This window comes from Rhododendron vialii, chromosome 7a (assembly GCF_030253575.1).
Source record: "Rhododendron vialii isolate Sample 1 chromosome 7a, ASM3025357v1".
NCBI lineage: Eukaryota > Viridiplantae > Streptophyta > Magnoliopsida > Ericales > Ericaceae > Rhododendron > Rhododendron vialii.
In genome coordinates, this window is record NC_080563.1 from 28,276,273 (window position 1) to 28,299,955 (window position 23,683).

Genomic DNA, 23,683 nt, shown 5'->3' on the forward strand with positions numbered 1-23,683 from the left:
ATAAATACATATTTATCATTAATTGTAGGATACATATTTATCATTATCATTAAAATAAATTCGTTTTGTCTTACAATAAATACATGTCTCAATTGCCCCCAGTTTTGTCTTAAAAATAAATAACTACACCTCACCCAATCATATTACTTCATTGGAGGCGTCTCCATCCCATACCAGTCCACGACCGTCTCCAGCCTCCACCACCACCACCACCACCGCCTCCAGCCTCCCCCCTCCACCACCGCCTCCTTCTCTCCCCCAACCCCATCCTCCAACCTCCACTCCAAAACCCTAATCTGCCAAGGTTGCACCGTCCTCGCCCACTCTCGATCTGAGGTGACCTTCTTCTCCGACGTCGATGATCTCTTCGTAATATGTTTTCTATTTGCCCCTAATTTCTCCAACTGTTTGGATGGAAGAGATATTAAGGGCAAAATAGTCATTTGTCTTCCCCATATCACCCTGCATATCCGACGACAGGGGTACCCCTGTCATTACAAATCCACCACGTAGAAGGATTACAAATCCTAAGTTGCCAAATCCGGGGCCAAATCGGGGTAGGTTTTTTTGGCTCCCAAAGACCAGAGAAGAGGAGGGGAGGGAGATGTAGTTCGGCCACGTGACAAATCCGGAGCCAAATTCGACATCCAAACAGGTTGTATTCTTCTTACACCGAGGCGGTGGATATGGAGGAGGCCCTAGCGGTGGGTACAGTGGATATCCAGGTGGCGGATATGGTAGTGGCCCCAGGTGGAGGTGGGGGTTATGGAGGACGCCAAGGCGGTGAATATGGAGGATTTCCAGGAGGAGGATTCAGTGGAGGCCCAAGAGGGGGATTTGGAGGCAGCCCAGGTGGGGGATACGGAGGAGGGCCAGGAGGTAGATATGGAGGAGGAAATCGGGGTGGCCGTGGAGGCGGCGATTATGGAGGATGGAACTAAACCCATGTCTCACAGCTGATATACCCAGAAAGCCCAATTATGATATTTGTGCAATGGGTTTTTATAGAAGTATGAATAAAAACATGAGTAGGCGATCTGATCATGGCCGTTAGATATGTATCAAATCACCCATGCATGTTGTAGTTCTCTAATACTATGTGGGATTCATGTGTGGTATTTTCGCGTATTTGGTTTTTGAATCGAATTGTGGTGAATCCCATATTATTACCTAGTGATATCTCTTAAAAGGAAAGAGCTATTTGTAAGTGTGACGATAGTAGTATTAATAGCAGAAAAGTAAGAGTGACTGCCATTTGCGAAGATGTGCATCTTACGAAATATGGCAACTAAAATTATTTATCCTCATCAAGCTCATTACGAAATCAAAAATAATTTTTGCACTCCCTTTTCATCCTTCTGCGCTTCTTTTCTTGCAAAAGAAAAAGGTTTAAAAAAGATGGGAGTAATAGAAATTGCGGGGACTACAAGAAAACGCGCTGTTGTGGCAAAAAAAATCGCAGGGAGTGCAGAATTAACATCCAACGCTTGCTTACAAGTGTTATTAATACTTTGTCATTTTAAATAAAGAGTAAAGGAAAAATAATGAAGCAAACCACCCTTTGACATACACATTCATATACAGAAAGCATCCCAGCAGGAATTGACTTGAAAGCACATGGAAGATTTCCATGCAACAAAATTGCTGACGGAAATGTAGGCAAAACAAAGAAAATCCAAAGATGAATTTTTACGAGGTAACCCAAAGTAAAATGGGTTAATTCAGGAGTAATTAGGTTTCAAAGTACAGTCAATGTAAGAAAGTTTAGATTCACAAACCTTCCACTACATGTGAACAAATTCAAGGATCTACCTTTGACACAGCAGATGCATAACTTACACTGCTGTCTCTCATGGTTTTGCACTGGCTTGATTGTTCATATCGAAGGAATTTTATCTTCATCTTTGTTGAAGAGTTCTTCAACATCTGTGCTCAGATGATTATTGATACATATTAACAAGTTCATTAATGCAATTTCAAATCAGACTTACAGACAATAAATAAAGAAATAAAAACAAAAGGATATGATAAGGGAATCTAGCATAACTCATTGATAAGAAGACTTTTAACCTTCCCACTAGGGAAAAAAAAAATTGAACTTTAGCCAAAGGAAACAAGAAATCAAGGCAAGGAGTAACAAAGTAGCCAACTGCTAAAATACAAGTATCTAGTGCTTTTCTGATTATAGATGCAGCAGTTGAAGCTTTTTCATATATTCAGATGAATTGGATTCCTGAATTTGAAACCAAGTTCATAGTTCTAACATTTACAGCTAAAATGTGTTATAAGACTCGTACCAATGTGCAAAGAATGTCAGGAGACTTTACTTAACACCCAAAAGATTCTTCAGACAGCACTCTCTAATAACTACGAATAGCATAACACAAGTAGAATACTTACATGGAGAAATACACTGATTGGATGACGTCCACAAATGGTATTGTCATACTCTGACAGGTAGTGTTTGAATGCTTCTGGGTCTCCTGTTTCTATTATATCCATTCCCATCCGATCCAAGGCCTCAATGGATTTGTGGATAGCTCCATGTTTTTTGTCATAATGCGTAAAGTTGAACCTATGACCGAACATTGAAGGGAAATGATGCAGGCTAGAAAACCTTAGAGAAAACAAATTATAATAGCACTGTGTAACAAGATTAGGAGTAGAAGACAGTTGGTGTCCTCAATTGCTGTTGAGAAATAACAACCACCTCTATGGTATATGGCTACATGCATAATATCACTCTTATCATATTCAAAATATTAAAACACAATAAACATACAGAAGCATTAGCCCTACGAATACATGTGAGCAAACACTATTGTAAAAAAAAATGTCTCGACATGGCAAATGGTGTAGACAGTAAATAACCATGTGACTCTTGTACATGGACGAAGAAGATGAACTGATACCTATAAGAAATCTGCACTTACATGATAAAAAACCTGAAATTGAGGGACATACCGAGAGCCCCAGTGACAAAAATCTGAGGACACAGAAAAGAAATTATTTGGGTCATCCACATATTTGGCCAGCAACCGTCCATACATGGCTTCATTTTCCGCACTAACAGCACCGACCAAAATTGGAACAACTTTTACGGGGTACCTGTCTTGGTATCTTGAAAATCAGGCCAACATGATGTACAGGGAGAGGATAGATTTAACCTGTGAAAGAACCTACCCATAAAATACTTTAGCAAGATATGGCAAGTGCATCTCCATGCTATGTTCAGCCTCATCAACTTGAAGATCCATCAGTTCAAATTTTCCTGTAGCTTTTAGCTCCTCAATGACTGGTACAAAACCAAGCTTCTATTTCAATGAGCCATACACGAACAAGCAGTTGTAATATCATTCAACTATGTATAAAGAACAAGGAGTCTACAAACACGACACACACAGAGACAAGGTTGACTGTGTTCTGCATCAAGGTCAAGCAGTAATAATACATCATAAATCATCTTTCTATAAGTATTAATACAATATATATTACGTGCATTACTGATGCTTTGGATTTTGAGTGAAGAAGCAAGGTAATAAGCACAAAAATTGAACTAGGTCTGCAGGCCGAACCTCTTTGATGCCTTCCTGCTTTGATTTGGGGGCATGGCTCCATGGCATAATGTCCCTTGAGTTACTCGATTTTTGGAGGTGTAAGGAGACCACTATTTCAATAGTAAAACTATTTGAGAGCAACTATTTTGTGTATATATTGCCAAATGTAAGGTCTATTTCCAGTCCTCCCAGCCCACACACCCATCAATTAGGGATTACACCGGTAATGTTATTGTTGTGTATTACTACCTCCATCCCAAAATGTTGTGCCTGTTTCCTTTTTTTGGACGTCTCAAAAAATTGTCTATATCTTTTAATACTCCCTCCGTCCCAAATTGGATGTCAATTTTTGATATCCGTGCCAATTTCAATTCCTTATATCTTTCAATATGAATCTCAAAAAATATGCAATATGGATCTTGTTTGATAGTTCTCGATTAATTCTATTATACAAAGTTTTCAAACTCATAAAAAACATTATAGATTGAAAGATATAAGCGATGAAAAATAACACGAGTTTTAAAAATTGTCATTCTTTTTGGGATGGAGGGAGTATATAATATTTTATATATTCAATATGGATCATGTTTGATAGATCTCAATTAATTCTTTTAAACAAAAATTTTGAAATCATAAAAAATATTATAGATTGTGAGATATAGACAATTTTTTATGAGGTTCCAAAAAGGAAACAGACACAACAAATTGTGATGGAGGAAGTAGTACAATATACGTTAATGTTAAAGCATCCAACTCAAAACGAATTGGCAATAGGTGGAGTAACTTCTGATAAAATTAACCAAGCTTGAATGGCTTAGGTGAGCGATGTGGGATAATGTCTAACACTCTCCCACATGTGTAGCCCGAATGCACATGAAGGTATGATAGATGAGGTGTGGCTATTGACTCGGGCGAATACTCGACCACGTGAGGTGAGACCATCCACATTGCTTAATTAAACATCCAATTGAAAACCTATTGGCAATGAGTGAAGAGGCTGCCTAGGCTCATATACTAGTTTTGGAGGTTATTCAGTAATGTGGGACAAACTCCAACACTGCCCGCATGTGCGACTCCTAACCCACATGTGGAAAGGTAAAAAAAGGATCCGGATCACAATGAAACAACGTGCACTAAAGGCACAAACAACGGGGCAATCAATCAAATAGAGTTTTGTCCAAAAGCCTCCTAAAGTTTAGCTCTGATACCATGTTAGATTTCTTGAAGGATTCCAATCTAAAACCAATTGGCAATAGGTAGAGTAACCTCTAGATTATATTAACCAAGCTTGGGTGGCTGAGTGATGTAGAATAAAGTCTACGAGTAAGTATATCTAGGGATGACAAAAACACCACCCAAATCAATGACACTTAACACTTGCCACCACTCTCTCCCAGTGTCACCACTTCTCCTTGCCCCTTTTGGTGTCGCAATTGGCTAGGTAGTTTCAAACTTTCCAGATTATGAAATTGGCAATTTGCCATATCATTGGTAACCAGTTCTGAGGCCCAAACTGTTTTGCCGCCCAATGGTTTGGCATGGTTAACAAGAATTTCTAGACTGTTTAGGTCCAAAAAATTAACACAAAACTGATATGGTCGGTTCTGTGGGAAAGTTACTTAAAAGAAAAACCAAACGAAACACTTCCATGAGTCCCATGCTCAGTTTCAGGGAGCTTCCTAAGTAGGTGTGGTCCCGAGAGGGGCTCGAATCGGCGCTCTCACTCTCGTTTGATGGGAGTGCGCTCATAAATGGATGGAAGTTTCAGCACTAATAAGGAAGAATTTCGGACTTCATTTTGCAAACCTATGCAAGGAAGAAGAAAAAGAGAAAAGAAGAGAGATTTAGGTCTCTCATCTCGTATTTGACTTATCTATGCGTTTGGCCCATAAAGTTGATAGAAAAACTATATTGCGTCGTCTTTTCTCACTCATTTTTACATATAATAATACTTATATAAATGCTCCTGTTGACACTCCCAACTTAGGATCTTCTACATATCCCCGCTTCCACTCCCGTTCCCGCTTCATGCAACTAAGGTCCAATGCATTCCTCCAATAAACTTCAGTTTCTCCATGTACCATACAAGCATAGAAATACATGCACATTGAGCAACTTGAGCCTATTGAAACTTCTCTTCCTCCACTACACAGGCATAGGAAAAGCGTACCAATCTTCCACAAACACCACATGACACTTGGTGACCACCACACTTGGGGTAGGCCCCATGGATCACTCCTCACCAGCCATCTATCCATACTATACGTCTTTATGAAACCCAACATCTCCTTTCTTAGTCTCAACCTCGGCCAGTCTTATTTAACCTCATACTCTTCCATTTAATACCCTTTATCTAAATCAGAAAAGCGCAATAGTTGATGATACTTTGTCCTTCGCAAAAGTATGTCAGAGAATTTCAAAAAAATAAATGGGTTTTGGTTTAGGTTATTTTTGAAAATGTATTGAGCAAGGTTTTTTTGAAAGATTGCAATATCTTTTCACATGAGTTGTGACATTATGTGAAAAAAAAAAATAACACCCATTATTTTGGGATGTGTTTATTTGGAAGGGATGTGTTTGTTGGGAAGGGATATGAAACATGGGGTTGCCTACAAGAGACATGACCCTTCCTAATTAATTGTTTTCAAGAAAGGGTACCTAGTAAGAGGCATGATCCTTTCTAATTAATTGTCCTCAAAAGACATGACCCTTCCTAATGGGTGTTTACTAAAGACACAAACTTTTACATAAGGGTGCCTATAATTCTGTAAATAGGCCATTGGTTAAGTCAATTTGATACACCAAAAAATTTCATATTGAATTGCTCTCTCTCTACAGACACTCTTCCCAGAATTTTAGGCATATTGATATTCTATAAAAATAGAATATTAGATCTTGATTCTTTTACATTTGCATAGTGGATATTTTGTCTGTCTTTGTTTGTGCAAACACAGACAAAAAGAAAGAACCTTACGTTTGGATTTGTTGTATCTTGAAGGTAGATTTGTTGTAACCCGGTGCATGCCATCTGGTAGGGGCATACTATCTTTGGAATAACATTCTCCTAACGCAACTTGAATTGTTCCTATCGTTCCAAATTTTGAAGAGACGACACCATCACGTTCATTATTTTGAAGACCGGATTTCCAACAAAGTATTGGGCAAATGCATGGCAAAATTCACTGTTTAGGGAAATGAATTATACCACGTTAGCATGTGCTCCTATCGTAAGTCATTGAGATATTTGTGTCTTCCGCAACTAGTGATGAACAAGTTGTTCTAAGCACTTTTCAGGGAACACAGTGAAATTCAGCAACTAAGTTATCAAACAAATTATCTACCTGGCAGTACCTTTTTGATCCAGCAAACTGAATAACATTTGCAAACAATTCAACATACAATGCCAACACGGATTCTTTCCAGGTATAAGTACAAGACAATTTGGGCTGGACCATGAAAAATTTCAATACATTATAACTTTACAACAGCTATTAAAATGGTCTTCATGTTAAGCATGTCCAGCAGGCCAAGTTACATCTAACACAAAATCAATTCCTTTTAAGACCTTTTTCCATATCAAATACTAGTATACATTTATTATCCGACCTAATTTGAGAAACCCAGCCAGCAACAATCCTAACAAGTGTCGTAAACATCTTATTTGTGCCCACTAATACTTAGATAACTCAATTTCGGATGGTAAATCGTACCGACCAATCTGAGAGCTTCATGTAGTCTATTTGAGCCCACCCGATGCCGAATGCCCCAAGTCATCCCCAAAAAGCCCCAAAACTTAGGAAAGTACTGCCATAACAATGCTCTATAAAAACATTCTTCCCAGGCCTAGTTTCTCCATTTCTGCTAACTTTCCAGCAAACAAACTGAAGATGAGCGGAACACTGAAACTCAGCAGCTCTAATGACATCAAATTGTTGGTGATTCTCGAGTCCTTTTCTCACAACAAAGAAAAAATGGAAGAACAAAATAAAAATAATCAATTGAAGATAAGATGCAATACCTTCTAGATCGATAGGTAGATCCCCAATTGGCGTCTTGTAAACAGTAGCTCTTGAAAGAGCACACTTTGGAGTGTAATAGTGGTGAGATGGACCAAGAAGAAAGACACGAGTACTGAAAGTGTAATTTTTCCCAAATTAGAAACAATGACAGCAGGCAAACTTCAAGCAAAAGATGCAAGCAGGTAATGGGGACCAACATGATCCCGTCTCAGCCCACACTATGGGACGACATGCTAAATAAATTGATGAGGTTGTCAATTTACATTTTTAAAATCACGGCTAGGAGATAGAACACCACACGCACGTGTGCGCGCAAAAAAAAGAAAAGAAAAAACTCACATGCTTGTTGGGTCTATGTTTCCAAATGCATAGGCTGCTGCATGGCCTGAATATGAATAGCCTGCATGACTAGTGGGTTCATTTGCCCAAAACAAGAATATTAAAAAGTATATAACGCAACCTTTTGGTTAGAGTATTACAATGCATAGTCTACGAAAACTTACGGCGCAATCACCCCTCGTACATCAGCAGATTTTACCAGTCCAGATGCACAGAGCCATCCATCAAGCTCTTCTGCCAATTTTTTGGCTAAGAACCAACACAAAGCAAAATTAATTCTCTTTCTCCTTAAACTAAAATTTCCTATTTTTGAAAGTTCTTCATCCTTCTGTGGGCCACTGCCCATTATAAGAGATATTAGGCAAATGAATGATTCTTGGTGAAATTTATAAACCAGAGAAGCTAAGGCACATTGACCCAGCTGCAGGGTTTATGCCCGTGAATATTGCATACACAGTTCCCACTAAAGAGAGACCTAGGGTACACAAAGTGAATGCACATGTAAGAGCAGTACTCTTAACAATACACATGTAAGAGGTCATGCAGAGCAGCAATAAGACTTTGATAATGCGAAGCCCATGGTCAAGAGTACAACAAAGTTAAGTTGTACCGATACCATTATGTAGACGATACCAATATTTCGAACTGTGCCTCCTGTACATGAACCAATAACTGTGCCTCCTGTACATGAACCAATAGCCATTCCAGTTCCAGCTATCCCTCACATTGATTCCCATAGTTTGGCTTGCTTTTTATTTATTTTGCTATCCCCCCACCTCTTTTTTACTACGTCTTTGAGGAATCATTTTGGTAGGGGCTAGGCATTCACAAACGACATGGTTTGTGCCCGGATATCTCACCCATTGTAACCATGGCAGTAGAGGCAACTCTGCATTTCTCTTCTTTTTTACTGCAGCTCTGAAGTTCTGAGACATACTAACATGCATCCATTATCTCTCTGTCTCAATTCTGCCTTGGTGCAAACAGATATCGAATTTTATGCAGAATTAACAATTGCTTGAGCCTATAGTTCATAGTTTCTGAAAGCATCAAATCTAGCCTAATTCATTTAATTGCACTAACCTTAAATTATGTCAGTCTACAAACTTAAAAATGTGAAAATAGCATGTAAAACTCGAAACTTTGTTTTGCGTTAAATTGAGATGAATGTTAGCTCAGTAATAATCGAACTAAAATTCAACATAAAAATGAACCAACCAAAACAGCTTTGGGCTCCGGCAGAACAACAGTTTCTATAATGGTCTAAACCTAGAATCATGTCAGAATTAAAAAGATATCTCCAAGTTTTTCATTTTCAATTGCCTCCGCTCAGCGGAATTCCTCGCTCCGCCACTGCTCAAAAGGTTTTCAATCGTCCAACACTCCAAACTTCATTATACGTTCCAAGTCAGTCGTCATCTACAATGCAAATGGTCAATTTTTCCAATCGCCCAAAGCACTATCACTTCAAAAATTCTTCTCATTCCTATTTCAGTTCCAAATCAAGTAGCTTTCCGTTGGTCTAATTCTAAAAGACAGCTAAAAAAATTCCTCTCCAGCCCCAACAATAGAACAACCCAGCAAAACAAAACAAAAAAGAGACCTAGAAAACATCTGTTCCACCAAAAACACAGAGAATTTGGAGAAACACTAAACTGCAAACGATCATTGTAACATTGTACAGTCATCGGAAACTACTTGAAACCTCACACAATCAGTTCAAGGCACTATTAATTACAAAAAAAAAAAAAAAAGGTTGACACTACGATTTTTTTTTGTTTTTATAACTCAGGTGTCACGCCCAACTCTCGCGCAATTCAACTAATCCTGACTTAGATTCGGGAGTTCATGAAACATAAGTAGATCAACGTGATTGTAAGGTCAAAGAACTTGATGACTTACGATTATCGGTGTACCATGAGCCTGCGTGCGAAGCTCTCCTGATTTTCTCCATAAATTCTCGGAATACCCTAACAAAAGTTGGGATTTTTAACGAAAATAAAATGAATATGGTGGTAGACGATGAGTACTGAAGCACCAAATGCGAGGGATTATTGATAGATATTAGATGGGAGTATTTAAATAGAGGCTGTGGATTCCAAAGCCAAAGACAAGTGCGCAAGCAATGAAGCGAATAAAGTGAGATTCCAACCAACACGTCTCTTATTTCTCATCTGACCTCCACATCCATTGTGCCGAGGGGAATTCTAATTACGAAGAAAACGTAGTCGGAAATTATTTTGAAAGGGCAAATTAATAGTACAGATTCACTTTGAAGTGCATCTGTACCATTGATTTGTCTTTTTAAAATAATTTCTGAGTACATTTTTTTTGTACCTTGCATTCTCCTTGTGCCAATTAAACGTTTAAATACCTTTTGGAGGGTGGGGTTTTGTGAGAAAATAATGAAAAGAGTTATGATTTATTGAAAAATTCCTCATTTGAAATTGAATATTTTAATGAGAAATGGAAAGCAAAGTATAAAGTAGAAATATTTTGATTGATTCTTTCATTTTCTCATCAAATCTCACCAAATGATAAATGACTCTTATTTCTTATCTTTTCGTTCCTCGTTATCCAAACTAGCTGTTAATTATAAGAGTACTAGCGAATGCCCGTGCCTGAAGGCACGGCGCAACACATTTTGAAGACAACTAAAGCTACGGGTCGAGCAATGAGCAAAGGGATGACATGTTGAAAAAAATGGATAGGAACAAAGTAAAATACGATATATTTTTGTTGTTGCAAAACTTTAATATGCTAATTACCTATGCCTGCAGCACTCCGCAACAAAAAGTTTTATTTGTTAAGCCTCTACCCGTGTGTACATATCACTACCAATGATAATCATAATCACATATACCGAGTTAATTGCATTGATAGGATACACACTGAACTATATTCATCCAAACCACAAAACTCAAAACCAATACCTTGTTGTATTCATAGAATCCAATTTTAACATGCATAAAAAATCTAAAAATTTATATAGAGTCAAATCTGATACACTACGTAGGGGAAAAAAAAGGTGTTCAACATAGATCTTATTGTCTTGAAATTTGTCTCTCCATCTGCCTCCCAAGAGTTTTTGTACCAACGCATATCTACTTCATCCAAAAAGCACAATTAGGAACATGAATAGCAGCCTAAAAAAATAATTAATGAGCAAGAATTTCTTCTTGTAAAAGTAAAATGATGACTAATAATAGTTACCTTAATTCTATATCTTGTTTATTCGTCTCTCAACACCATCATGGTACGATCATGACCTTTGTAGATGTACTTGTGAATATACTTAACAGATTTTATTCCAGGACAAACTTCCACATTGATATGAGAATTATATTTTCTCGAAAGGTATGTATTGTATGACACCACATCCCTTTTATCAATTCGTTGAACCCTTACAGTATAAAGGGAGTAAAGTAATAATGGCATTGGTAGGCATACCCCATGCATAAAAATATTATTAACTTCTTGCTCATCATGAATCACCACAATTACATTTTTTTCTCGAAGATACGTAACCTCTGTACTGAAAAAATAAAACAAAGCAAATATGAATCAAATATATAAAATCAGATTAAGCAATGCAATTGAGTAAATAGTTCTTACATTTTCTGCAAGTTACCGTCGAGCTGCATAAGAAATTGAAGAATTCACTGAATGCATAGGAAACAATTAATTTGATTATTACGACCAAGGTATAAAATGAAACGGTTCAACTCACATGGCCATAGACGCTTAGATTGTCCATGATTAGTTAAGTCCCAAGAAGTTATCTGAAATTTGAAAGAGAGTAATAGTCAAAAGTTATCATGGGAATAACAACAGAAAGCATTTTAAAGATATATATAGACTCCCATAATATTAAATGAGTGGCAAAAAAAAAAGAAACACAAAACTCCAGTTTGCGATGTGTTTGGTTAACATCGTAATATTTTCATCGATGCATATATGGTAATGTTTAAAAGAGTGTAAATAACAACACATGTTCTAATGAAATGAAGTTTAAAAAAATGAGAAAAAAGGTTTACAATTACTCCATTTGTTAATCTTGCAAAAAAATGTTGTTTTGACAACTATCAAGGGAAAAAAGAATAGGGTGTTGCTGTTAAAAAAAAAAAAGAATAGGGCGTTAATTAGTTTTGCACTCTTTCTTTTCCTATGTCAAAAAAAAAAAAGAAAAAACATTTGAAAAACACCCTAATTTTCGGCATTAATTCCCTGAATCATAGGGATCTATTCTTACCCGGGAATGTGGCTGTAAGCATTATTTTTCAATTTATGTGATAATCAATAGAAGTTTAAATGTCAATATTTGGTAAATATGGTAAAAAATTAAATCCCTGAATCACAGGGAATCAATCTCAATCTCATGCGTCCTTTTAAATGTGGTAAAAAATTAAATCCCTGAATCACAGAGAATCAATCTCGGGATCCTTTTTTTTTTTTGATTAGCCGGTTACCAAAATGTGATGATGATAACCCTTGAACAATCAACAGTCTAGATTTATAGAGGGGACATTCTGATCCGTTGGTTGTCTTTTGGATTCAAACCCAGTCCTCCCTTATCGATTTTGTAAAGAATGATGAAGGAGTCAGCATGCATGTTCCAAACAACAAATAAAATTGGCCATGAACCTAATTAAAACGTTTATAAGTTTAACAACAAAATCATTGTGAGTGCTCTACATGAAAAAGGATAGCAATCCAAAAAAAAATTACAGTACCTCGAATTTAAGCTCAACGTAAGAATTCTCTAAATATATTTCTTGTAGTAAAATAATAGAAAGTAAGAAGATGGTAGAATAAACAACAAAAGAAAGTAAGAAGATGGTAGAATAAACAAACAAAGTTAGGATTAACGCAAAAGACCCATGCAAGGTTGTCAAAAAAAAAAATTTTCTCACACACTCATATTTTTCCTTCCAATTTTCGGCAAAAGAAACCCAATATGAAAATTGAACTTGCATGAGAAATGAAAAAAATCCTTTGATGTTTGAATCCCTTGTAATAAAACTAAAAAAAATTAGTCAAGAAACTTCTAATTTACGACAATAGAAACCCAATATGAGTAAAACTCGTCCATGAAAAAAATCAAATTTGCATGAGAACTGAAAAAATCAAACTTATATAACTATCGGTAATGGTCGTTCAGGAAGTTGTTTTTGGCAAAAGAAACCCAATATGATTAAAAATCGTTCAAGAAAGAAATCGAACTTTAGTGAGTACTAAAAAAAATCGAACTTACCTCACTATAGGTAATGGTCGTTCAGAAGTTGGAGGACATGGAAAATCTATGCATGTGACAAACAAACCCAAAAAATATGGACTTCTAAATAGAAGGTATCAATTGCACACAGTAGGTTGGTCTTCTAAGAAACGGGGACTTCTAAAACGTAGTGATAAGTTTAAATCTTCTAAAATTTAAATCTTATGTGATAAGGAAATCACAGGGGACCAGTCACTCACACATTCCTAAATAGAAGGTATATTCCTTTTAGGTTGTGGACTTTTTATATATTTTACCTAATGACTAAATAGGCGGCGGAAATGACTCCTTATATACAGTTTTGTCTATATCCCAAGTGATATGTACGTAATTCTCCTTTAAAAAGGCTAAATCAATTACCTATGGATTCCTTTTCAATTATCGATCTATGGATTTAAAATAGACTAAATCAATTCCATAAATGTACGTATTCTCCTTTTCAGTTTATAATCGATCCCATAAATCATGGGATTTCAAATGTTTGGAGATACATACACATTGAATTTTAATTAGAAGGGCCAAATATTTTCTTTTTAATCGGAAGGAGTATTTTAGGTTTCATTTCATTAATTCTTTTCAAATATGTCGCTGGCTATACTACCCGTATATACGAATTCAAAAACTAATTCCGTTTAAAAAATATGTACCAATCTAATGGTCCAAAATATACAGATTCAAGGGATGAAATATTTACCCACCAAATCAAATATTTAATAACTAAAAGAATTCGTTGAAAGATTTAACAAAAATCTACTGTAATTAAGCAATTGTCTTGGCCAATTAGCTTTTGCCACTAATTAAGCAATTACGGTGGTGTTCCAACTAAACAAAAAGAAGGTTTTAGAAAAAGGAAGATAATTTCAAGCCCAAAAATTATCTGTATACATAAATAATTTTTCTACCAATATGGATCTTGTTTGATAGATTTTATTGAGATCTTTAATACGGTGCAAAAAAAATCAAAAAAATATTTTTCATTTTCATTATATTTGAGTTTGAAAATTGAAAAAAAGAAGTTTTAAAAAAGGAAGGTTATCTGGAACACCCCCTACGTTTACTCCCTAATTCTCTTCCAAAATAGAAAATAGAAAGGGAATGTGTGATTAGAAAATGGTCAAAAAAAGTTATCAATTTACGGACATGCCATTTTGTAGAATGGAGAGTAGAGATTTATGCAGGATGAAGAGATAAATCTGGAGCGTTGGTTATCTTTTGGATTCAAACACAGCTCTGTTTTATTATATAGATACTTTTCATAGTAATAGGATTGAATATTGATGATGCGGCTCTATTTACAACGGGGAGGGTTAATGCCACGATGACTTTTTATAGTGCCAAACAACAGAAAAGTTGATATCTCAATTCTACCCTCAATTGACTCTCTCTCTCTCTCTCTCGTTAGGCATTAGGCAAACCCACTTAAAAAAGAACGAATCCCACGACTCTCCTCCTTCCCCCTCTATGTAACCCTTCCCTCTCTCAAACTCTCTAGATCTCAACAGGCGCTGCCTCTCCCCTTCCTCCCCCGGTGTCATATTCTCGATTTTCAACATAAATATAAATAATTTCCATAATAAAATCCTCACAATCGTACGATACCTCAAAAGAGTGTAACATTTCCATTTCCATTTCCATAATTGCACTTCGATATTCAAGTTTTCTAAAATTGTACATCATTGGCTCGAAGGCCCGAATTAACATTAGTACTGAGTATCAAAAGAGAGTCTTGAGTTAAAGGTTACAATATTCCTTAGTCAAAAGATTTACAAGTAAAGTTACAAACACATCTTTCAAAAGAAAATTTACAAAGATGGATGGGTAACTCATTCAGTTAGCTTTCAAAAGTATTTTTTACATCCAAGCACTCTAAGCATGCAAGCTATTGTCTGGGTTTGCACTAAAAATAATGAAGCGTTGAGTAGACTAGCCCAGTAGAAAATTATACACTAACATTATATGCAAATGAGATGTTAGGATGATCTCAAGATAGGAAATAAGAATCTTGGCTCAATAATCCTAGATCCTCAACTTAACGATTTCCGTTCAACTTGAACTAGAACCATTTTCCATCATCCATGTGTCCAATGTCTTTTCGTTTAGTGTCATGAGCCAAAGCTCCTGCTGGGCCAATTAAGGGATCCTAATACCCCCTGCCAGGAACCATATCCATCGGTAGGTCCTGAATGAAACCAATGCGAGCTTTTGCTCCTACCAGGCCAATTAAGGGATCCCAATACCCCTTGCCAGGCACCCACCCGTCGATGGATCCTGAATGTTCTCGTTGTGTCGACAAGTGTTCAAGAATCTCATATCCTTGTAATGTGTCATTTCAATTCAACCGTAGTGCACATGGCAATCAAGTAAAATTCTACCGAACAAGAGCCAAAAATGTAAAGATACTCAACGAACTCAATGAGTACGAATAATCATGCTATGTGGTGATTTGGAGGTGCTTAGGACAAGTTAGAAGTGATCGGGGGTCAAAATAATGGAAAAGGGATCAGCAGGAGCAAAACAGTCTCTAAGGTCCGAGTATCGATACAACTTAAATGTTGTATCGATACAACATTCTCTACCTTGAAAGTTAACTTTGTAGTATCGATACAACATTAAGTGTTGTATCGATACCACAACGTTACGAGTATCGATTCTACAAAAAATCAAAGGCAAGCACAATTGTCGTCTTCTTCTCCGCTGTCGCTGGTGATTCCTATGCCGCAGGCCCGCCACCAGTGATTCTAACCCAAAATGAACTTATCGCCACCTACTACCTCCCACCTCTCAAAGCTCTTCTCTGCCGTTGTAACGCCCCCAATTTCCAGGTACGTTAAATAAACAATTTTATTGAATATCTAAATAGAGTCTAGCTCATAATTACATCATAACCTCCATAAGAGTACTTTCATTACAAAATGGAGGGAAACTAGGGTTCCTAACTACAGCTCCGCCTGCTCCTCCATCCTAGTCAGCTCTTCAGCTCCAAAGGCCTCCAAGGTGTACAGCTCACCTTGATCATCTACAAAGTCTGACACATTATACCAGCGTCGCCACCAGTATAATATGTCAGGGTCACCAAAGGTAACACCATGAGCTATGAGAGCTCAATAGAATAATCCATGCCCACTAACCCTTAACTTACAAACAATAGATCATAAAATTAATGATTTCCACATAATACATGCATATCTAACAAAACAGTTAACAATAACATATCCACATTCGCTATTCAACTAACATTGGTGTCCAAAATTTCGGAGTTTCTCCTACGCGACTCGTCGTAGACCGTGTCACCATTTTCCGTTTCTCATAAACCAAATCATCATTTCAAAAATCGTTTTTTACACACCCAACCTCGGTTCCGCCGCTCCGGGTTCCCATTGGCACACAAAATTTGCATTGGCTCCTCTCCACGGATAACCAAGCCATTCCTCACCATGGTTCCGCCGCTTCGGGTTCCCATGGGAACGCACACAACCTCACGATGGTTCCGCTGATCCAGATTTCCATTGGAACACACACACACACATTCCCACAATGGGCAAGTCTGGCCATATTGCGATTTCAAAACACACATTGTCATTAACACACCTTAGGTGTCATGTTTCTATCTTCCTTGATTTTTGTGTCTCGTCACATGCATAGACTCCGCGGTAGGACTTTTTACGTATACATAAATCATTCATTGTAATCTTGAAACTAAACTAGCAAGATCATCCAACTCTATGTTATTTAGCATGCTCAAATCACAACTTAAAGAATAACGCCACATGTACGGACGCCATTGGAGTGGATACCACTTATGCTTTATCACACATCAAATAGGTAATCCAAGTAATCATACATACATGCTCATAACCATCCTTAAGATCAAAATATGAATACTTCCATGCATTTTGATATACAAACAACATACAATATACGTAGTGTAGGTAAGTAGAGGTATTCTACATATACTTAGGGCTAGGGGATAAGAATAATCTACCGTTCTTCTTGGCGGTAGGGCGGCTACAGAAAAGTAAGTCGGCTATCGGACGGAGTGACTTCATATAGTAAGCTTCCGGTAGCTTCGAAAGAGAAAGGTTTCACTCGAAACTAGTTCTTGACTAAAAACTACTAACTTTTGGATCGAGAGGGTGGTCGGGTGGCGGTTTAGTGGCGGCTTAGGATGAGTTTCAAGAACACCAAGAACAAGAAAGAACAAAGTAAGAACTCAAGAATTTCTAGAGAGAGAAGTTGAAAGGTTGGAAGGTGTGAGTTAAATGACAAGAATGGGGTGCTATTTATAGCAAAAGTCTTGGCTATTACCCAAGGAATAAAATTTTCCCTAGCAATTATTGTCCAATGAGTAAAGATTTTCCTAGAAAAATAATAAGCCAAAAGATACATGTACCCATATATAAATATATTTGTGTACTTCAAAAATCTAGTAAAATACTTTACAAGGTACTATATAATCTTTCAAAATTTTCAAGTATCCAATAAAAAAATATAAGATCAAAATTTCCTAATAAACTAATCTAATAAGCACATGTTCCTATTATATTATTATATATATATACACACACATGTCCAAGTTTTCAAATATAAATGTAGGTACTATTAGATACCATATAATCCATCAAGATTTCCAAGTATCAAATAAAATATATAGTCAAGATTTTCTTATTAGAATAATTCAAGAAGTACTAGTACTTATATATTTATTAGTGTACTTAGAAATCTAGGAAATTAGATATTCACATATCTTTAATGCATATAAACACATGGGAAAATCTAAGAAGTGATTTATTTAATAAATCCTAGTACTAGTTAGTAAGACTAACTTATTATCCAATGGATAATATTTTCCCTTGCATTTTTTGACCAATGGATAAAAGGAATAAGGTAATATATATACTTGAATAATATTTGAAATAACCAAATGTCCTATAGGCATGTGTATATAAGTCTATATACAACTATATATGAGTTCTTTATCAAATCTAGCACAAAATATCTTTGATAGAAAATCTAGATTTCCTATTGTCCAACGGATAAAAGTTTTCCTAACTTTTATTTTCCAATGGGTAAAGGTTCATCTATAGTTAGGAGATTGTAACTAAATGAATTGGTAGTTCGGTTCTTCCAACTAATTGGTTGAAAACTAATTCTACTTGCCACATAGGATTTCTAGTCAAGAAATATAATTTAAGATTTTATTTTATACACTAGGAAAATATACAAGTGTTTCTACAAGTACACTTGTCTTTTGAAAATGACTAGATTGTCCGGTGTAAAGAAATATAATTTTATAAGTCTCAAATCTAGTTATGACGGATTATTAAAGTTAAAAAAGAATTTTAAAGGAAATCCAAGTAATTTAAAATAAAATTTAAATATTTAACAAAATTTTTATTTACCAAAAATCAAGGTCGTTACAGCCGTCCTTCGCCGCCTCTGCGACCGTGACTCCTCCGTCCGATCCACATGCATCCACGATGCCTCCTCCATCTCCTCGTGTTCGACGATGTTACGATGGACACCGACGCCTCCACCCCCGATTGCCGATCAGCCCCTTGGTTGTTGTTAACCATGTCGTCGCACCGCCGCCCTCCCATTCCTTAAGCCCCTCGCAGCCGCCTACACTCCGACTTTGTTTGCCATTTCACTCCGTTACTTCGGCGATTGGGTTTTGTTTAGTTTATTCTATTTCATTGTAAATTATTTACTTCATTTACCATGAAATATATTTGTCTATATTCCTATCATTTCATGATTAATTATTTGGACCGTTTAACATGAAACTATTTCATGGTTAATTAATTGTTTGTCTATGTTCACACTAAACCCACATTAGTCTGGCGAAAATCCACCCCAAGCGGCGAAAACCCACACTAGTCCGGCCTTCATTGTTTCGAAGTTCGTGGAAGAAGAACGACGTGGTCGCGGTGGTGGCCACGGTCGGAGTTAATGCCAGAACGCCATGATCTGGGTTTTTCAATTTTGGTTTAGTTTAGTTTTATTCTATTAATTCATGGTAAATTATTTACTTTATTTACCATGAAATATGTTTGTCTATGTTCCTATCATTTCATGGTTAATTAATTATTTGTCTATGTTTTAAATATTTCACGTTGTAAATGCAGATGATTTATTTACCATGAAATCGGCTTAGACATCGTTTAAAAATAATTTGAAAATTTGAGATCTTGAAATCTTCCTATGATATCTCATTTAATTGAAGAGATAGATATTCATCCCAATCCCCTTAATTTGGAAAACAATAAATGTATATATCTATATAGATATCATAGTAAAAGGGTAATAAGGGTAATTCCCATATTGAAAGGATGAAAACATAAGCACGAAAAATGGATGGGATGGATACTTACGTTGTATGACTAATTGGGATGGATATTTAAATAATCCAAACCACACTTGACTTATTGAAAGGAAGGACTTTAATCATTGAAATACGTACAAAAAGCAATAAGTGTGTGTGGACTCCAAACTCGTAAGAGAGTTTGTTCATGTATAAGTGTTTGTGATTGTAGCAAAATTCTCTGAAGAGGGTCCAAGACAGGCACTACAAGAAAAATGGGAATACCCGGCACTTGGTTTCCAGCATTTGTGCAAAACCCTGGTAAAAGTCCCAAAAATACTGTAGTGGAGCGGAGACCACCTCACTAAAATTACACTATCCCCCTTCTAGAACTAAAAGAAGAAGCGCTCTCATGATCTAGGGCTTCACACCTCTTCGTCTGTTCGCCTCCTCTCCCTCCCTTGGTACGTTCCCCTCTCTCTCTCTCTCGATAGATGGAGATCGATGCGAAGGAAAAGGTGGAATTGATACAGCAAAAATGGAGGAACGAAGTGATTCCTTCATCAGACAAGAGCCATTTCATTGGCGATGACCATCATCTTGTGCTCTCTGGATTGATTTCTCAGGTAAGTAATAAATCTTTATATAATCTATATAAATGTAATTTTTGGTTCTAGAGTTCGAGTTCTTGAAGTAATTATTACCAAAATCGATCGTTCTTCATCCCTTTTTTGTATTAGACCGATTTGAGCTCGAAACAAGCATAATCAGAGGCTGAGATGCGCGATTAGGGTTCGAAAGGTGCACATGGTGTCCGACAGTACTTGAATCGATGGAATACAGTTTGAATGGGCTGCGAAAGACTTCGATTCAGTGAAATAGGGCTAGATTTAGGGTTACGAAGCCTAGCTGTGATATGGAGATTTAGTGTTTCGATTTGGCAATTGGTTCCAGCTCGCCGTCGTCAAAGGTTGGTTGTGATGCTCTGGATTTCTAGGGTTATTCTTTTGTGTGTGTGTGTGTGTATGCTAGTTGCGTTTTTAGGCGGTTTGCATGAGTTTGTTTTGTTTTTGTGTCTCCTTATCGTCGTTGATCACCGTGTATGCTGCCGTTCTATGTGTCCCGGATTGAGGGGCTTGCATGTCAATTTTTAAGCCCTTGTGAGCCTTTGATGTTGTGGGTAGCCTTGTTTGACTATGGCCGAGAACTTTGGGGACGAATAGGTATGGGTGGGCTGATATATAGTCCTTTTAGTTTTAGTTTGTCCTGTTTTACTCTTAGTTTATTCTTTTTTTTTTCAGATCTCTGTTTCAATCTCATCTTCTCCATCTGATTAGGTTTATTCTCATTTTCAACTTCATGATATCAATTTTCATCAACATTTATTCATCTGGCCTTGTGGCAGCTTGTTTGTCTAGCAACCTTACTTAAGGTTTCTGAAAATGAAAGCTTTGATCCATCATCGGTTAAGCTTTGAAAGCTTTGATCGGCTTCATTGATGTTGCTGGGCTATGCTTTGCCTTGACATTGCTGACTCACAGGAACATCTCTCAAAATTACAAGTTCCAAGCTATTGGACTTGGTGAGGGAAGCTTGACTTTAGTTTATTTGTCACCAATTGCATATTTCCACCTATTGTGGACAGATTTGTGGCTATTAGGGTGCTTACGTTTCCAACTTTGGATCCCCACGAAGTTGTACCAATCTCAGAACTCCTTTTCTTCTTTAGTTAGAGTTTTTGTTATCTTATGTCAGAGTGGGTTATCTAGTACTAATGTTGGTAGTAGTTATGAACTTTTATGACCTAGAAAGAGTACTTTTTTTTGAGATTTCATGTAACGTATCCTCGTTTAAGTTGCATTCTCATTTGGATAATATGCTTGGTTAGCAGTGGAATTAGAGTTTGAATTTTTTTTGAGGAAATCCATACCATAGTTCTTTCGTGTGCTCGGAATGGTTTCTATACATCTTCATCTTTCTTGACCCTATGGTACCATTTTCCTTTTGGCAAGGTGGGCTTTTGCAGACTCTGTTCTGCATCGTTTGGCACCCCTATGGCAGGGTGGGTTGGTGCTAGAGGACTAGAATTTACTTGGGACTACTTCTGCAAGGCCTTGAAGCAAATGCATGCTAATCTGGTATGATATCATGCAAATTTGGGACTATTTTTAGTTTTTGTTTTTAAAGGGACTAAATTGAAGAAAAAGTCAATACTATAAGGAAAAATTTGTACATATACAACAAAACCCACATTTACCAAGTAGTTGTAGTATATATTTCCTCATTTTATAAACACTCCGTCTGGGGTTTTTTGCGGCTTCCTCTGTTTGGCACCACAAGAGTTACAGCACATTCTCTGTGTGCAGAATACCAACGTCAATGGAAAACAGAAGATCATGTTTGCCTTGACCTCCATTAAGGGTATTGGCTACCGTTTCACCAACGTTGCTTGCAAGAAGCCGACATCGACATGAACAAGAGGTTTTATTGTTATTGCTTCTCTTTCTCCGATTCAATCATTTGGATTATTTGCGAATTCATTTTTCAGCATTTCTACGCTATTCATTCTAGCGTTTGTGTGCTTTTTTTGTTTAACTGCTTAAATTGTATGTTGAATTTGTGGTGTTGTGATTGAAACTGTGATTTGATCGGTTGGGAGTGGTTTCACAATTGCCACAATATGCATCTAATTGACTCCAAGAGTCTTTATGCATTTGATAGCATTTCTTGTACTTGTTCCCCTCGTTCCAAGTAATACTATGGGAAAAGTGAGTGAATTAGGCCCAACATGAGTGCCATCATTTATAAGATGTTGCTTTTTATTGTTGTTTTGGATGGTAGTCTTTTACCAATAGCTTTTTCGTTGTGTCAAATTCGTGCATTCACTACAAGGAAAAGGGGCATATCTGGCACTTTGTTCCCGGCATTTGTGCAAAAGCAGCAAACCCGGCTAAAAGTCCGCAAGTTACTGTAGCAGAGCGGAACTTCGCGCTAAAATTACACTATCCCCCTTTTTTGCCCATATCAATCCGTTATATTAGTAATGATCAAGTAGAGTTTCTTGATGTGTGGCATTCCAAGACTATAGATACTGCAATAAATGTTTGGATTGATACAGCATTAAGCTTAATGAAATACTTTCTGCAAGCTGATTTGTGTAGCAGAGTAAAATGATGTAGTTCTTGTTAGAATGATAGTTATTGAAGTAATATATGGGCTTGCAATGATGAAAGCTCCTAAGTGTTGTTGTGCAGTGCAAGTGGTGCATGTGAGGAACCAGATCTGGTTTGGTTTTATTACTGAAGTAATTGCTTTCCTTCATATACTGGAGTTCAATTTTGGTCTAGTAAAGAGAAAATGGCAATTTGTTGTAAGGATGACTATACTAAAGCAATTTTGGCTGGTCCATAGGGTAATTTACCTGTTTGATGCATTGACAGTGCATGTTGTTGTGGTCATGGCCAATTTTGTCTTGCAATAGGTTCACCCAATATTGATTTGTATAATTTTTTGTGCTAAAGTACTTCTTGTTCGTATCATCTTATGGTTCTTGATTACTTTCCAGGTTCCTTAATGAAGCGTAGGCTTGGGACTGTACAACTGGATTAGGTATCGATATTTCTGTATGTCTTGTGTTTCTGATGTGGTTAATGTTTGGGCATAAAAATTATTTACACACTACCACAATTTTTCTTCAGTTACTACTTTGTTGATTCTTTCTCAGTTTAAACTAGTTTCTTTTTTGTATATGATTCTTAGGGTGTCCGGGACTCGCAACAAAGTGTGGCACGCAATACTATAGTTCCATGGTTGAAGATTTTTTTTTCTTTATCCTAGTTGTGCTCTGTGTGAATGTAGATTGTGGACATGAATTAATATGATGTTGGGATGTTGCTAATTTTTTTGTTAGATGTTTCAATCTTTTAGATTATTAATGAATTTGAATGTTTTGGGAACAATTTGTACACTCTAAAAGTCATCCCATTTGTTAGCTGTGGCATGAGAAAGGTACAAGTTTAAAAAAATCTACTGAGAAATTAATTGAAATGAGTAATCGTCAATTACAAATTATTTTTTTAATAAAAAAAGTTTTCCCGGCATTTATAAAAACGCCAGCAAAGGCTTCGCCGGACCGAAAAAGTTGCCGATCAAGGATTTATTACCAGGGTTTTATTAAACGCCGACAATAGTT

The 23,683-nt window shown here is 36.7% G+C and overlaps 2 protein-coding genes and 1 long non-coding RNA gene across 3 annotated transcripts; 2 read left to right on the plus strand and 1 right to left on the minus strand.

Moving 5' to 3' along the window:
* Positions 1 to 686: 686 nt before the first annotated feature.
* LOC131332859 (glycine-rich RNA-binding protein 2-like) lies at positions 687 to 941 on the plus strand. Its single transcript, XM_058367169.1, has one exon. The coding sequence runs from the start codon at positions 687 to 689 to the stop codon at positions 939 to 941; it is 255 nt and encodes an 84-aa protein (XP_058223152.1).
* Positions 942 to 1,667: 726 nt separating this feature from the next.
* LOC131333618 (uncharacterized) lies at positions 1,668 to 10,062 on the minus strand. The gene is made up of 8 exons (XM_058368239.1): positions 9,818 to 10,062; positions 8,080 to 8,164; positions 7,916 to 7,984; positions 7,576 to 7,688; positions 3,184 to 3,295; positions 2,965 to 3,108; positions 2,401 to 2,575; positions 1,668 to 1,926 (listed from the first exon to the last, which is right to left on the minus strand). The coding sequence occupies exons 1-8, from the start codon at positions 9,867 to 9,869 to the stop codon at positions 1,801 to 1,803; spliced, it is 876 nt and encodes a 291-aa protein (XP_058224222.1). The 5' UTR covers positions 9,870 to 10,062; the 3' UTR covers positions 1,668 to 1,800.
* A 9,698-nt stretch (positions 10,063 to 19,760) lies between these two features.
* On the plus strand, positions 19,761 to 23,450 carry LOC131334378 (uncharacterized). The gene is made up of 4 exons (XR_009202145.1): positions 19,761 to 20,117; positions 20,232 to 21,972; positions 23,057 to 23,100; positions 23,251 to 23,450. It is a non-coding gene; the product is annotated as an uncharacterized LOC131334378 (long non-coding RNA).
* The last annotated feature ends 233 nt before the right edge of the window (positions 23,451 to 23,683 follow it).

Bases quoted from the DNA above. Each gene is read 5' to 3' on its own strand.
- LOC131333618 (XM_058368239.1), bottom strand. From the start codon at position 9,869: ATGGAGAAAATCAGGAGAGCTTCGCACGCAGGCTCATGGTACACCGAT. The intron at 7,689-7,915 runs GTGAGTTTTTTC...TTACACTTTCAG, and splicing joins AACATAGACCCAACAAGCAT to TACTCGTGTCTTTCTTCTTG. The intron at 3,296-7,575 runs GTATTGCATCTT...GTTTTGTACCAG, and splicing joins TCTACCTATCGATCTAGAAG to TCATTGAGGAGCTAAAAGCT.
- LOC131332859 (XM_058367169.1), top strand. From the start codon at position 687: ATGGAGGAGGCCCTAGCGGTGGGTACAGTGGATATCCAGGTGGCGGAT.